Raw genomic sequence first — 16,009 nt, 5'->3', positions numbered from 1 at the left:
AGATTTCTCACTGAAATTTCGTTAAAGGCTCACATTCCAACCATTCAAGTACCAGAGAGTTCACACGGCACGCCTGGAAGTACTCGACCATATCAAATCACAAACTTTTTTCCTTTTCTTACAACACGCAAGCGTGAGTTCAGAAAGAAGCGAGCAGAAAATCGCCCAGAGAGCAGCCGAGGCAGGGCTGCAGATCACGGGTTACCTGGCTTCCCCCAGACGGAAGCGGGCAGCACTCAGCCCGCCGTCCGAGCCCCAGGGCGAGCGAAGCTCCCCAAACAGCGCCTCTCGGGACGACCCCGGACGAGGCCGCACGGCGCCAGGCCCGGCCTCCCGCGCCCCTCCCAGCCGCAGCCGCCGCAGTTCCCAAGCTCGGGCTCCTTCCCCGGCGGTGGCCGAAGCAGAGACCTGCTCGCCCTCGCCGCCCACTCTCCCGGCAGCTGCGGGACCCGCGGGCACAGCGGGCACAGCCGCCCGGCCACCTGCGGCCGCGCAACGGCCCCTCGGCTCGGCTCGGCTCCGTCGTTGCGCCGCTCCCTTCCGGCCCGCCCGTACCTTGCAGTCCCTCAGCGGTGCCATGGCCGTCCCACAAGCCCCTCTCAGCCTTCGCCCGAGCGACTCCGCGCTTCCCACAGCACGCAGGACAAGGGGCCGGGCCGGGCCGCTCTGTGGGGCGGGGCGGGGCGGGGCCGGTCCTCCTCTCGGCGCGGCGGCCCTGCCGATCCAGCCTCCGCGCTGAGCGCCACGCGGTGCTGCCGCCTGCCGCTCTCCGTGCGGTCCGTGGCCCCTTTCGGCAGCCCGTCCCAGGGGCCGTTTCGAAGCCGACGTGGTTTTTTGGCAAGCCGCGCCATGGAGGAGGGCGGCAGGTACCGGTCTGCACGTTCTGGCTTCCGAGGTCGCTCGCTGACAGTTGGCGCTACGCAACCGGCAGCCACCGGCTGGTCACGCCGGAGGACGAGCGCTTTCCATCACCCGTCGTGCCGCCATGCCGACGCTTCTTTTTCTGCTCCAGCTGCTCGCCTTTTCCCTGCTGGCCCTGCGAGCCTGCTCTCCGCGCATGCAGCCGCCGCCCCTGGCGGTCAGCTGCCTCGGAGCTCCCGGACGCGGCTCCGCAGGGCGCAGCGGCGAGGGCTGGCTGTCCTGCCTGGGGAATGGCACCTTGCGACTGCGGTATGTTGGAAGTTTCCAAATAATTTTCTAGTACGGTTTCTCTGAGAAAGCAGATTGTTTTGGCAATACAGTGTTGCAAGCCGGAGCAGAGAGGTGATTGTTCCCCTGTACTCAGCACTAGTGAGGCCGCATCTCGAGTACTGTGTCCAGTTTTGGGCCCCTCACTGCAAGAAAGACATTGAGGCCCTGGAATGTGTTCAAAGGAGGGCAACAAAGCTGGTGAGGGGTCAGGAGCACAGGGCTTATGAGGAGAGGCTGAAGGAGCTGGGGATGTTCAGCCTGGAGAAGAGGAGGCTCAGGGGAGACCTCATTGCTCTCTGTAACTTCCTGAAGGGAGGTTGTAGTGAGCTGGGGGTCGGCCTCTTCTCTCGTGTCATTAGTGATAGGAGCAGAGGGCACGGCTTCAAGCTATGGCAGGGGAGATTCAGGCTGGACATGAGGAGGTATTACTTTTCAGAAAGGGTGGTCAGGCAGTGGAATGGACTGCCCAGGGAGGTGGTGGAGTCAACGAGCCTGGGGGTGTTCAAGGAAAGGCTGGATGTTGTGTTGAGGGACATGGTTTAGTGGGAGCTATTGGGAATAGGTGAACGGTTGGACTGGATGATCTTTTAGGTCTTTTCCAACCTTGGCGATTCTATGATTCTATGACAAAACACTGTTACATCTTTGATCCCCTATTGCCTGCCGCTGATCTCTTTCATCCCTGGTTCCTCATTGGCTGAGTAATGCAGGTTCACACTCTTTCCTGATGCTTCAATACTAATCATACAAACGCCAAGTAGACACAAATCTTTGCCGCCCAAACACAAATGTCTTAATTGCTTAATTGACTTCTAGCAATTGCTTTCTTAACAAACATTTGGTGGTAACTTTTCGGACGTCAGTTGTACAACATAAACATAGACATATAGACACAGCCTCAATCGTTTAATTACCCCCCTAACGTTTGTGTCCTTTCACACTGGGTCACTGTTCTGGTCATCCATCTGTCCCTGCGTAGAGACAAGCTCGGGAGGAGGATAGAGGGGAGTATCTTGGAGCCAGTGTATGGCATCCTAACATTCCCACAGAGTGGGACAGTTCTGCTCTGTGTAGAGGCCCTGCCTCCTTGAAAGTCTGTTAGATGTATTTGGCTTCTGCCGCTCTAATGAACAACCTCACAGTATGTCTCCTAGTTCAGAATACTATACCCATACTGGTTAGAACATTCAAAATCTATTGCAGCTTTGTGAGAAAGTGTTTGTTAGGTAATTCGGTAGCTATGTTCCTAATATATGTTCCTAAGATGTATACGGTATTCTTACTTTCCACGTCAGTTATTTCTAAGGATATGTTACAGCTTGTTTCTTTCGATCAATTGCCCTTTTCAATGCTCAATGCAGAAACAACACTTTCCACAGGTACCGGCCAGCCCCAGGAGCGACAGCGGAGGCAGAGAGCACAGAGAGGCAGCCTGCCTCCCCGCCGCACTGCCGCTGGTACCTGAATTGGGGTTGGGTGAAGAACACCTCCCTCTGGTCAGGGCAGTTCACGCTCCAGTCAGGCCTCTCCCTGGGAAGCGCTCTCTGGCCGGTGGCCTCCAGTCTCATTACAGTGCAGTGCTCATCTGCCTCATGCGCCGCACCTGAGTGCCTTTATCGCAACTTGAGCGTCGAGATGTCAGCAAGGTGGGCCGCCCAGAAGAGCTCACATGCATACCGTGATGGCACGAGAAGTGCCACCTGCTTGTTCCATTGCTCTGCTTTCCCCGGGGATCCTGAGAAACACCAAGGGTTCGTGGCAAAAGTGAGCAGCACCCGAAATGGACTGACACCGGCTCTCCCAAGCGTCAGGGATGACACTTCAAAAGCAACAGAGCTGGCAGTGCTTCACCAGGAAGCAGCCTGCAAATTAAACTCGGTTACAATTCAAAAACCTCCTCTTCATACCTCTGTCATACGTCAGAAAAAGGGGACAACGTTTTACCTGTATGCCAGAGTGCTAGTGGACTGCAACCTCCACGTGTCCATAAAGCCTCAGTGGATATTCTATGCTGTTAAGGACATGAAAACTAATCCAGACTGGGACCAACCTTTAAATACATCGGCGATGCATGGTGTCAACACAGTACAGCTAACGGTTCCCAGCTGGACCTTGGATTATGGAATGTATCAGGTCTACTTTACTGCTTCAGTATACGTACTTGGGACCAAAAGATCTTTCAGTAAGACAGACAGGGTTTTCGTAGAGATAGAGAGAAGTGATCTTGTGGCAAGTATTGCAGGAGGCAACTTCCGGACAGTGGGCTTTTTTGATAATTGGACTCTCGATGGCTCCGTGTCCTATGACCCCGATTCACCGGAACGACTAAAGGGACTCACGTTTACTTGGTACTGCACTAAGAAGCTATTGGACTATGAAAGCATGAGAATCAGTGCGGGAAATAAATGTCATCCAGCCCAGAGGGATTTGAGGTGGCTGACATCTTCAGGGGCTGTTCAAGTGCTAGCACCGGAATCGCTCCCGGGAAACACTGTCTACCACTTCCGTTTAGTCATTCAAAAGGATAGAAGACAGAGTTATGCCGACCAAAGCGTAAACGTGCAGTCTGGCTTCTCACCTCTCCTGGATGTGGCGTGCCTTGAAAACTGTGGCAGCGCTGTAATTCCGACAGAGAGGTTTACGTTGTCAGGCAGATGCCTCAACTGTCAAACAAGCAGCCAGATAGTCTACCACTGGTCGCTTTGGATGGAAAATTCTACAGAAATTAGCTTTGACTGGTCTTCCAGAACCTCAACGGGCAGGTCTGGTGCATACCTTTCTATACATGCTCTGACTTTTACCAGTACTGCAGATCAATCATACATACTGCTACTACAAGTGACTACCTGGGGCGGTAGGTCATCCCTCTACAGATATGCATTTAAAGTAAACTCTCCACCCAAGGCTGGCAAGTGTAGCGTCAGCCCACACCGTGGTACAGCTTTCCTGACAAAATTTGTTGTCCAGTGCAGTGGATTTTCGGACAGCAACTTACCCCTGACTTACAAAGTCATAGTAGCTTCCGACAAATCCAAAACTGCCAAAATTAACTCGGTGGAGGACAACACATTTGGCACAATTGTGTACTTTGGCTATCAGCCTAGAATGCCTCCATCTCCCCTCCCAGTTGGTGTCCCCTCTCGGAGGTATGCTCTGACACTGTACGTTCAAGTGTGTGACTCTCTGGGGGCGTTTACCCAACTGAGTCTGCATGTCAGAGCACAGAACCCAGTGAGAAGTCGACCGCTAGCTGTTGTGTTTCATGAACTGTTTGCCTCAGTGAGTGGTTTAAGTGCGCCCATGACAGCTTATCTCCAGACCGGAGACTATTTTAATGCGGGTTATTTGGCTTATCTTGCAGCTTCTGTCCTAAACTACATTGAAGCCGCACCAACACTCCCGATACCCAAGGCTCAGTTGAGGGAAAGCCTGCTTAAGGCAGCCCTGAATATTTCGGTTGAGAGCACGATGGAAATTAACCAAGTGGTAGCCTCTCTTTTTCAAGTCACAGAGCAACCTGAGGAAGTGAATGCTCGATCGCAAGAGATTGCCATTACAAAACTGACTGAAGTAACCGGGGTGTTGAAAACACAGAGGAATGAGAGCCGCTGGTCTGAACAAACAGAAATTCAGACCAGTGGAATTCTAAAATGCTTGTCCAACATCCTAAGCGCTGCTCTTCTGCGTCGCAGGAAGGTCAATGTTAGTGCAGTCACGCAAGTCTTCTCCATCATGGAAAACTTAACTGAGATTGTTTTCCAAGGCAAAGTCCCTGGGGAGGAAGACACTGTCATGGAAACCAGCAACTGGAAAATCACTTTGATGAAGGACGAAAACTGGGATGTTGCAAATGCTTTCTCTACCACAGAAGCCTGCAGGAATTGTTTCTATCCAACACTAAAAACTGGAAACTCTTCAAGGTTGTCTTACGATGCCATCATTTCCACTGCCCTGTTTGAGTTTGATGAAAACCCTTTCCCTTGGTTGAATTATACTTCAGAAATTGCAACAGCCATCTTGGGCTTCAAAATGGCAGAGACCAAGGCTAATGGGGATCTGCTAGGGATCCTGCCTGAAGAAGCAAACATCCTTATTGCTAGGAAAGATACCAAATCATCAACATTTCAGTTAGCAATGGGACCTGATAAAACACAAACCTACACAACCGGAGGATTTAGTCTGGAGGTGAACAGAGATACCAAGATCATATACATCCAGATCCTGACAAAATTAGAAGTGGCTTTCCAGGTGCTCGTGTTCGCTGGCACTAATGTCACTCAGAATTTTCCCATAGCCTCTTTTGATGCTTTTCACAACATGACAACGGTGGCAAGCAAAACCAAGGCAGTGGATGAAGAGTGTAACATCAAGGCTCCTTACATCATCTGCCTCACCGAGTCAGTGCTGAACATCGCAGCTCAAGGAAGCGGTGCCCAGAGTCAGAACATTTCCATCGTCTTGCTGACCCCCTACATCACAAGGTATCCAAACATGAGGCTGGTGAGCATACACACTTTTAGCGATCACTGCTTGTTTCTGGGGGGAGTTCAAAATCAGTGGAGGGAGGACACGTGCAGACTTGGTTCCCTGACCAACTGGCAACGGGTACACTGTGTCTGCAGCATGAAGCAGAGTCACAGGAGCCGGTCAGTCCTCACTGCCTCAAATATATCCACACTTGACATCAAGTTCCTGGCAGCCAAAGTCATTGTGACCCCCAACAGAGTAGATCTCAAAGGAAACCTAATAGCGGACATCCCTAAGAACCCTGTGACCCTTCTAACAGTGCTCTTCATTTTTGCAGCCTACTTTCTTTTGTCTCTCTGGGCCGTGCGGAAAGACAGGGCTGAGATGGTCAGCAAAGACAAAATTATAGTTCTGCCCGACAACGACCCCTTTGATAAAGTCAGCTTTTTGGTCACTTTGTACACCGGCAGTCGCTGGGGAGCTGGAACCAGCGCAGATGTTTTTCTTCAGCTCATCGGCCAGAACGGCACAAGTGATGTCCACTGCTTGCGGCTTCCACAGTTTCCTGCTTTCCGTCGAGGAAGCACTGACTGTTTTCTCTTGACTACGAAAGAAGACCTGGGAGACATCCGCGCCTTCAGGGTCTGGCACAACAACAGAGGCCCATCGCCAGGCTGGTTCTTAAGCAGAGCCAAAGTTGAACACGTGTCCGCTCGGAAGACCTGGTTCTTTATGTGCAGGAAATGGCTTGCCCTTGACAAGGGAGATGGCTTACTAGAAAGGACATTTTCCGTCACCAACCCAAAAGCACCTCTATCCAGAAAGGATTATTTTTTGATTGATCTGGCCAGTGGTCTGAAAGAGGGCCATCTATGGCTCTCTGTTTTTGCTCAGGTTCTCACTGGCACTTATAGCAGGCTCCAAAGGTTATCTTCCTGTCTAACAATATTATTATTAAACCTGTTCGTTAACATTATGTTCTTTAATGCTGACAGGGATGAAGAATCTCCAAGACACCTGAGATACTTGAGATCAATTGCCATAGGCATTGAATGTGCTTTGATTACAATACCTGTGGAAATGATTATAATGGCCTTATTTAAGTATTCCCAGAAGAACCCAGAGAGAAGTCTAACTCTCCTTCCTGGGAATCTTAAAACCTGGAGAGTACATTCGCAAAAAAGGAAACGTTCAGAAACGTCAGCACAATCTGGTAGCATTCGTTCCCCAGAGAACGTTCCTGCTCACAGCGATTCTCAGGGCCCGACACATAACTTGAAGAGAAGAACTGAGGGAAAGACAAGAAGCCAGGGAGCTCCCCAGGACAGCAGTAACTGCCCAGTTTCTGAAGGAGGTGCAAGTACCGCCGGAGACAAGGAGCAAACAGGAAAGAATTCCCGTCCAAAGGTTAAGGCCAGGCGGAGAAGACTACCGTCAAATTCCAATTTCAGCAATAACTGTGCAAAGGAAGCAGGTAACTTGCAGGAAGAAAGCAAGCTACTCAGCGTTAGCTCTGTGCCTTTTTGCAAGAGACCACCCATAGTTTGTTGTTGGTGGTGTGTCTATCTCTCGTGGGTGTTAGTGATAACTGTAAGTGGGGTATCGTCATTTTTCATTGTACTGTATGGTTTGTCTTACGGCTACCAGACTTCGCTGGAGTGGCTTTTAGCGTCGGCAACTTCCTTTATTCAAAATGTGTTCTTTGTTTCAATCATAAAAATCAGTTGTTACTCAGCTTTGAACACAGTTCGTCCGAAATACTGTGAAAACATTCCATGGTTTACCCAGGATCTCTCTTCTGAGATCAAAGCAGAAAAGGAAGCAATGAATGAAGAAGAGATGCGGGAGAAGCACTTCAAGCTTGCCCAGATCAGAGACACCGAGCAGTACAAGCCTTTAAAAGATGGGGAAATTGCAAAGATGCTGGAAACGGCAAAAATTAAGGCCAAGGCATTCATTTTCATAAAAGATGTTATCGGTCACCTTGTGGTTTTAGCAGTTGTCTTATGCTTAGCTTATTCTACTGAGAACACTATCAGTTTCCACTACAACCAATTTATTCGGAACCAGTTCTCTCCCAGACTCCCTGCTGTGGTTAAGCTGGCAGATATTTACACGTGGGTGAACGACACCTTCTTGCCTTTGATCCACAACGACGTTCAGCCAACTTTTCTTACCGACAGCTCATCCAAAATCATCGGTTTGCCTAGGATGAGGCAAGTGCGGGCTAAAGGTACTGAGAAAACGTGTTTCCACCCTCACAGCTTTGTAAATAAATTTGTAATCAGTAAGAGCCACTGCCTTCACAAATACGGCAGGGACCTCGAAGAGAAAGGTGACTATGCTGGCACGTGGACAAAAGTCGCCAACCGTTCTTTTTCCAAGGAAACCAGCAGTTACCCTGGGTTTACTTACCAACCAAACAGGGCTCCCTGGACTTACTTCTCATACGGAGATCTGCACACATATGGACCAGGAGGATACACGTTTTACTTTTTCCCTGAAGAAGGAAGACATAATTCAACAACAAGGCTGCATTTGCTGCAGGAGAGCAACTGGCTTGATGAAAAGACCTGGGCTGTGATCATCGAACTGACTACGTTCAACTCTGATGGAGATCTCTTTTGCAGCATCTCAGTCATATTTGAACTGTCTGATTTTGGGATCATAAAACCAACTTTGTCAGTACACTCATTTGCTGTCCCCATTTTCCATCAGCAAACAAAAGGTCGACAATTGTTTTTCCTAGCTGCTGTTGCCTTTCTGCTCATGTACATTGCAGACGGCCTCTACAGCATGGTCCAAGGAAAAAAAAGTATTTCCAGGACAATCAGCTTCATCTTAAAATGGGCATTCTTCCTGATTGTTCCTTTCCAGGTTTTAAAGTTCAAGATGGGAGCTGATATTGTTCATTTTTTCTTACTTTATCCAAACGATTTTATTCCTTTTCACGCAGTTTCTCATCTAGATCAGAATCTAAGGAATACTTTGGGCTTTTTGGCATTTCTTGCAGTTTTGAAGACACTAAAGTATTCTCAGTTGTTTTATGAGGTGCGTCTGGCTCAAAGATCAATCTTGGCAGCCCTTCCTGGGATCTCCTCAATGGCCTCTGTGGTGGTGGTGTACTTCTCTATCTTTATGGCTTTTGGCTACCTTGTGTTTGGCCAGCATGAATGGAATTACAATAATATGATTCACTCAGCTCAGACCGTATTCTCTTACTGCGTGTCTGCTTTCAGAGATACTGCATTTTCATCCAGCAGGCTGCTGGGTGGTTTTTTCCTCACCTCCTTCCTGCTGGTGATGACCTGTGTTTTGATCAACCTCTTCCAAGCTGTTATTATGTCTGCCTACGGAGATAGGAAACAACTTGTCTATGAAGAACCACCTGATGAAGCAAGAGCGGTTGCTTTCCTCCTGCAAAGGATGAAAAAGATGCTGTGTTTTCCAATCTGTAGAACGGCCAAAAGAAGTGACCCCAATCTTTGCCACGGTGTGCCCAACGGGCAAGCTGAGAAGAGAGTTCAGTGACATTCAGGCCTTGAGAAAAGAAAAGCAAACGGGGAAAAATGGTTTGTCTTGTAATAAGAGCAAAGCAAGATACTATTTTCCAGACCACCTCTAGTCTGTAACACTTGTGTTTCAAATAAATGTTTGAAATTATTTTCTTGTGTTTTTTTTTCATGGATTTTGTAGGATTTAAACTTTTGTTACTGAGATTTTCTCAGCAGAGACAAATTCTGCAGAGGATATTTTGCACCCATTTCAGCAGCACATGTTGCTGGGGTGCAGTCTGCTGACCCAGCTGGGAAGGTAAGCGCCCCGCTATTTGGTTGCTCACTGCCTATACAGCAGGATGGGCAGGGAATTGGAATGGCAAAGTAAGGAAAAAACAACACGTGGGTTGCAGTCTGTGAAAGAGGATTTCTGAACCCCTCTCTTTATTCTCCCTGGCTCAACGCTCCCTTTGTGAGGCCTGTTTTGGTGATAAGACTCTATCTGAGTACTGGGAATTTTCTAGGGGGGCGAGTGGTAGGTGTTACTGTGCCACATTACTTGTGGTCATGATTGTAGAGATAAGCAGAAGGGGGGCAAGGAGCCTTTTTTGGGGTGTGGCTTGAATGAGCCGACCACTGCAGAAAGCAGCAATGCTTGTCCATGGTATCAAAGGCACCACTCCCTGCTGGCTTATCTGGAGGGCCAGGAGCATGACCCTAACAGAGAGAAAAGAAGAAGGAAAAAAATGAACTGAGAAGCAGGGTATAAAAGGTCCCCACTCACGTAAGTACTGTGGAGAGGTATTCCCCAAGAAAAGAAAGCACTCTGGTGGAGGAATACCCTAAGAGTAAGAAACCCCTTAGGACAAAACCCACTGTGCCTTGCTTGCTGCCAACTTTCCTGGCTTTCTCCCATTCCCATGGTATTTGGACAAGCTCCTGGCATCAGTGCAAAACTATGAGCTACGCTGGAAACTGTGGTGGTGACTTTCTCTCTTCCATTCTCCAAAGATTCCTCGCTTTTATTTTTGCAATTGCACTAGATAGCTATGCTGCTTAGCTTGTACAACTTGGGCAGCCTTTGCCACCACCACTGTCATCTGATGTATTGGGCACTGCTTGCCTGCCCAGGTGGGTCAACACAGATAGGGAGCAGGAACAATCACAGACCCACAGTGAAAACAAAAGAACACGTTTCTTTTCCATTCCTCTCTAACCAGAGCATTCCCTAAGCAACACCCAGGCAGAGGCACACAAGCATAGACACAGGCAACAACTGAAATCCACTCATTCCAGGGAGTCACCAGTCTGCTGCTCATGCCTGTTTATCAAGGGTTTGCACAAGTGATGTCTACCACTGTGCCCTGCTCTTCAGTAGGCTGTGATCTTTTCCACATCAAGACGGAAAGGTCCAGCACATCCCACAGGGTACTTCACATATAAGAATCACCTATATTGTCCGTACACGAATGTTCTGCTTGTCCAACATTCCAAGGATATCCTATCCTTCTCACCAAGCTTCCATTTTTAACCCATTCCTCCCAACATGGCCCTCATCTGCTAGCTGCCAGGCACCACCGCCTGCTGCTCCTCATCAGAGCACGCACTTGGGAGAAGAAATATCCCGAGCACTGTGCACACGCAGTGACCTTTCTGACCTGGCAGCTTGTGACAGCAATGGGCAGTTGGCAATATCCAAGATCACCTACTAGAAAGGACATATTCCATCACAACCCCAAAAGCAACTCTATCCAGAAAGGAGAAATTTATTGTTACTTGAGCAAATAACATGACAGGGGGCTGTCAGTGGTTCTACATACTTGCTCACTTTCTCACTGGCCATTACAGCAAAGGTTATCTTGTTGGTTAGCATTATTATTACTAAAGCTGCTCTTTAAGATCAGGTTCTTTAAAGCAGTCAAGAGTGAACAAGAAACTTTCTAGCTTGTGCATTACCTTTGCACTGCCCTTTTTTGCTGAAACAGAACTTTTACTGCCAAAAAGTCACTGAACCAAACATGCCATAAAGAGTGCAAACGTTGGGATGGCTGGGGATTTTTTTTTTATTTTATTATTACTTATTTTTCCAGAATATAGAGAGAGGGGGCCATTGAGTGTTCTGTAGCGCTCCTGTTCTCAGTGCCTGCTGAAGAGAACTCTTTTTACCTGCTCTTTCTGTTTTTTCCTTTTACCGACCAGCTAACACATGAGCCACGCTGTCTCCAAGAAGTCTGCAACTATGTACCATAATAATTTAGCACTAAGCCCTCTTCCCCCACCTGCTGATAGTCATAATTTTCTTACCACTAATTAAATTTCTTATTAAGCGTGCTTACACGTATGTATCTGTCTCAAAAGATGTGTGTCTAAATCTGTAACATAAACGTTTGAATTGTCTGGAAAGTTTACTGATTATTTAACATATTTTCACAAAGTAACAAACTGGGCCAATGAAGGACTGAAAGCCTGGCACTGCTACTGTACTGAATATGAGCACGCTCAGAGGGAACTGCACAGAAACTCTACTAGAAAACGGTGTCCCAGGAAGATTCAGGTAGCTGCGCATTACAAGCAGGTAAGCTTCTAATTTCCTAGTGGAATCATCCAGGATTTAAAGCTGTTGCATTTCAGGTTGTATCTTCCAAGTAAGCTGTCATCAGGTCTCTCGCTCCTAGGGGTTCTCCAGCATGCTTTACAGCACTGCATCCCTCCACCCAAAGCACCCAGACTTTGATTGATGAGCTTATTGCTAGCAGTGAGGACAGATTTATGCCACTGAATGAACAGCCGCTGCCCTCCTTATGAGTCGCTCTGTCATTGGTGAATTTGGTCTCATCACATCACGCTCTCTCAGGAGGCACCTGAAAAAGGAGAAGAAGTGGCAGGAAAACGGGAAGAAAGTCACTGAGCACATCGCTTTTCCCATAAGACTCTCAGCAACAGCCCTACAAGAGCAGGAAGACAACACCTAAAGACCTGCTCTTGATTTCCTTCACTGAAAACATCTGGCCTTGGCAGTCAGATCAGGCAGAAGAGTTCTTTCCAACACTGACACAGACTGAAAACCAGCACGCAGAGGGCACAAAACAGTCGTTCTGATATTCTATCTACTACTCGTGTTTCAAAAAGACTTCAAGAGGCAAACAGGCAAGGCTTCACGTTGTCCTGAGGAGACAGGCGTTCCTTTATGTGCACAGCAGGCTCAGTTAATAAATTTAAACAGAACTCTCAGCAGGACAATGAGGAACACCTATGATTTCTACTAAACAAAACTCTTGTGATTTGCACGAAAGCAAGCAGGCATATCAGAATCTGTTCATCCTATTTGCCAGGAAAACAGCTGCTAGCATTAGGATGACCTTGCAGACTTGCAGACTTGACTTGCAGACATGGGATCAGGGAAGCCAAGGCGCAGGCAGAACTGAACTTGGCAAGGGACGTGAGAAACAATAAGAAAACCTTCTACAGGTACATTGGCCAGAAGAGACAGGCCAAAACAGGCGTACCTCCTTTGGTAAATTTAAAAGGAGAACTGGCTTCAACAGATGAAGAGAAAGCTGAGGTGCTGAATGAGTTCTTCACCTCGGTCTTCACTGGTGGCCAGGATTCTAGTCTTTTTCACGTCCCTGAGCCCCGCATCCCCAAACCTCTATGTGGGGACCAAGGAAGTAAATCCCTCCCCACTGTAAGGGCAGAGCAAGTCCGAGAGTGCCTCCTTAGACTGAATGAATACAAGTCTATGGGGCCGGATGGCGTGCATCCCAGGGTCCTGAAGGAGCTGGCTGAGCTGGTTGCCGAGCCGCTCTCCATCATATTTGAGAAGTCGTGGCTGTCAGGTGAGGTCCCGGACGACTGGAGGAAGGGTCACGTCACTCCCATATACAAGAAGGGGAGCAGGGAGGACCCGGGGAACTGCAGGCCGGTGAGTCTCACCTCCGTGCCTGGGAAGATCATGGAACAGATCCTCCTGGACAACATGCTCGGTCACATAAAGAATGAGCATGTGATCCGAGACAGCCAGCACGGCTTCACCAAAGGAAGGTCATGCCTAACTAATCTTGTGGCCTTCTATGATGGAGTGACGGCATTGGTGGACAAAGGGAAGGCGACCGATGTCATTTACCTGGACCTGAGCAAGGCCTTTGACATGGTCCCCCACCACATCCTCATCTCCAAACTGGAGGGAAGTGGATTTGATGGCTGGACGACCCGATGGATAAGCAATTGGTTGAAAGGCCGCAGACAGAGGGTGGTGGTCAATGGCTCTATGTCCAGGTGGAGGCCGGTAACAAGTGGTGTCCCCCAAGGGTCTGTCTTGGGACCGGTGCTCTTTAACATCTTTATTAATGACATCGATGAGGGAATTGAGTGCACCCTCAGCAAGTTTGCTGACGACACCAAGCTGAGTGGTGCGGTTGATACGGTGGAAGGAAGGGATGCCATTCAGAGGGACCTCGACAGGCTGGAGGGCTGGGCTCGGGTGAACCTAATGAGGTTCAACACGGCAAAGTGCAGGGTTTTGCATCTGGGCCGGAAGAACCCCAGGCACCTGTACAGGCTGGGAGGAGTGGTCCTTGAGAGCAGCTCGGCAGAGAAGGACCTGGGGGTCCTGATGGACGAGAGACTGAATATGAGCCAGCAGTGCGCTCTGGCAGCTCGAAAGGCAAATGGGATCCTGGGCTCCATCAGGAGAGGGGTGGTCAGCAGGGACAGGGAGGTGATTGTCCCTCTCTACTCGGCTCTTGTGAGGCCCCACCTGGAGTACTGTGTCCAGGTGTGGAGCCCTCAGTACAAGAAAGACATAGAGATTTTGGAAAGGGTCCAGAGGAGGGCGACTAAGATGATCAGGGGGCTGGAGCACCTCCCCTATGAGGACAGGCTGAGGGAGTTGGGCTTGTTCAGCCTGGAGAAGAGAAGGCTGCGGGGTGACCTCATTGCAGCCTATCAATACTTGAAGGGAACCTACACCCAGGAGGGGAGTAAACTCTTCAAAAGGGCTGACAACAGCAGGACTAGGGGAAATGGATCCAAGTTAAAGGAGGGAAGATTTAGGTTGGATGTTAGGGGGAAGTTCTTTACTAGGAGAGTGGTTAGGCCCTGGAACGGGCTGCCCAGGGAGGTTGTGGATGCCCCGTCCTTTGACGTGTTCAAGGCCAGGTTGGACGGGGTCCTGGGCAACCTGATCTAAATGTGTATGTTTGGTGGCCCTGCTAGGCAGGGGCGTTGGAACTACATGGTCCTTGAGGTCCATTCCAACCTGGGTGATTCTGTGATTCTGTGACCTTGATTTCCAGCAGGTCACCAAACCTTAGCAGTCCATCAAGTACACAACCGAGCGGCAAGATGCCACAGGGTAAGACAGAACATCTGAAAGTCAACTGCCCTTCAACAAACACAAACGAATCATCCATACTGTAAGACTGCCCTTCTGGAACAGACAGCTACTGCGCTTCTCATCTTAGTTAAGTGTTACTACATTCAGCGCGAATGCTTGCGTGTAATTTCAGCACGGACGCAGTTGTTTGCAGCTACTCTGCTACATCCTGACTTTAAAACAGTCCTATCACCACAGAAAGAAAAAATTACCAGGAAAAATACTCACTTAGCGAGGTTTTGTTTGGCTTGGGATTTGCAATTTAAAGCAGCATGAATCAATAGCTGGCTGAAAATATCCCTCTGAAAAAAGAAGTGAGTCAAGATCTGTTAGTAAGTAACCGAGAAAGTACTGCTGGTTACAAAACAGCCCCCAAGTGAAGTTTTCCTCTTGGCACCTTGAATAGCTGACACTATTATGGTAAGTGCTGGCAAACAGGACTCAGTCACAAGCACAGCTCGCTTGTTCCCTTTTCCACGAATCAAGGGCTCTTAATAATGAAAGCACCTAAGGGAGGCTACTGAAAGGCTACCAGCTAACTGTTACTTTCTTTTAAAACAGAGCAGAAAGAACCAGCACAGACAGCTGGCACACTGCACAGTGTCCGTATTGTTATACAGGTGAAATCCTCTATCGCTGCACATAACGTAACTTAGTACGAACACACAGCAAGAAAATACAAGGCAAACGTTCCATAGGGGCTGTGACAAACACAAGAGATTCTTGCTTACCACGAACAGAAGCTCCTCTCGACATCAACTCACAAAAACAATTACAGGGATGACCTAAATGGACACTGCTCTATTTAAACCAGGCCTCACCCAGGGAGGCAGTAAAGCAGAGAGGAGCGTGTGGGAACACTTCTGCAAGCCACACAAACCATCCCTCAGATGCTCAGAGGCCAAAATATTTATGCAACACAGTACTTTAGTTCACGTAACCTACTTGGCAAGTTCTTGAAGAGTTGTTAAAAGCTCATTCGTAGTTTTGTGGTCTTTGGCTCCAAGTGAGGACATCAACACGTGTGCATCATTGAAAAGAAGAACGTGGTCTTTGCTGTGCTGCTTTGCACGCTTCAGGACATTGTCCCACCTGTCTCCAAGCTTCACACCTATCAGTAAAAGATATTATTTAAATAACAACACCAAGGGCAAGAGCATTGCTTAGTAGTATGTATCAGCATCATGTGCCATGGATAGCACTGCTACTGAACTCAAAAACACAGTCTCTGCCGTGGCAAAATTATACTGCAATGTTTAGTTACAGCCTGCCTTATCCGGGCAAAGGGTTCGCTGACTGTCAGTAATTTATCACCAATACTCTAGATTGCATTATGGGAGGATCTCCCCACATTTGCAACGGGGAGAAGAATCAGAAGGGCAGAAGTAAGAAAACTTGCGGAATCACATAAAGACAGAGAAATAGGTAAAACAAAAGCAGTGCGTGTGAGCCAAGCCGAATAAGAAATTCATTCACCACT

General features: G+C 48.6%; 2 protein-coding genes across 13 annotated transcripts in view; one reads left to right on the top strand and one right to left on the bottom strand.

The window, feature by feature from the left end:
- Positions 1-963, bottom strand: part of LOC125696593 (tetratricopeptide repeat protein 38-like) — a 77,072-nt gene extending 76,109 nt beyond the window's left edge. For 10 of the 12 annotated variants that reach the window (XM_048952533.1, XM_048952494.1, XM_048952522.1 and 7 more), the window contains exon 1: positions 556-685. In XM_048952533.1, coding sequence (XP_048808490.1) covers positions 556-579 — 24 coding nt within the window. In that variant the 5' untranslated portion in view covers positions 580-685. The other 2 variants (XM_048952446.1, XM_048952435.1) reach the window with 2 other exon arrangements.
- Positions 1-10,033, top strand: part of LOC125696534 (polycystic kidney disease and receptor for egg jelly-related protein-like) — a 35,889-nt gene extending 25,856 nt beyond the window's left edge. Inside the window, exons 2-3 of the mRNA XM_048952315.1 lie at positions 1,013-1,170; positions 2,571-10,033. Coding sequence (XP_048808272.1) covers positions 1,058-1,170; positions 2,571-9,189 — 6,732 coding nt within the window. The 5' untranslated portion in view covers positions 1,013-1,057 and the 3' untranslated portion in view covers positions 9,190-10,033. The remainder of the gene's footprint in view (positions 1-1,012; positions 1,171-2,570) is intronic.
- Positions 10,034-16,009: the final 5,976 nt, after the last annotated feature.

Source organism: Lagopus muta, chromosome 1, assembly GCF_023343835.1.
Source record: "Lagopus muta isolate bLagMut1 chromosome 1, bLagMut1 primary, whole genome shotgun sequence".
NCBI lineage: Eukaryota > Metazoa > Chordata > Aves > Galliformes > Phasianidae > Lagopus > Lagopus muta.
Note: the sequence above shows the minus strand (reverse complement) of the source record. Positions and strands in the feature narration are given on the sequence as shown.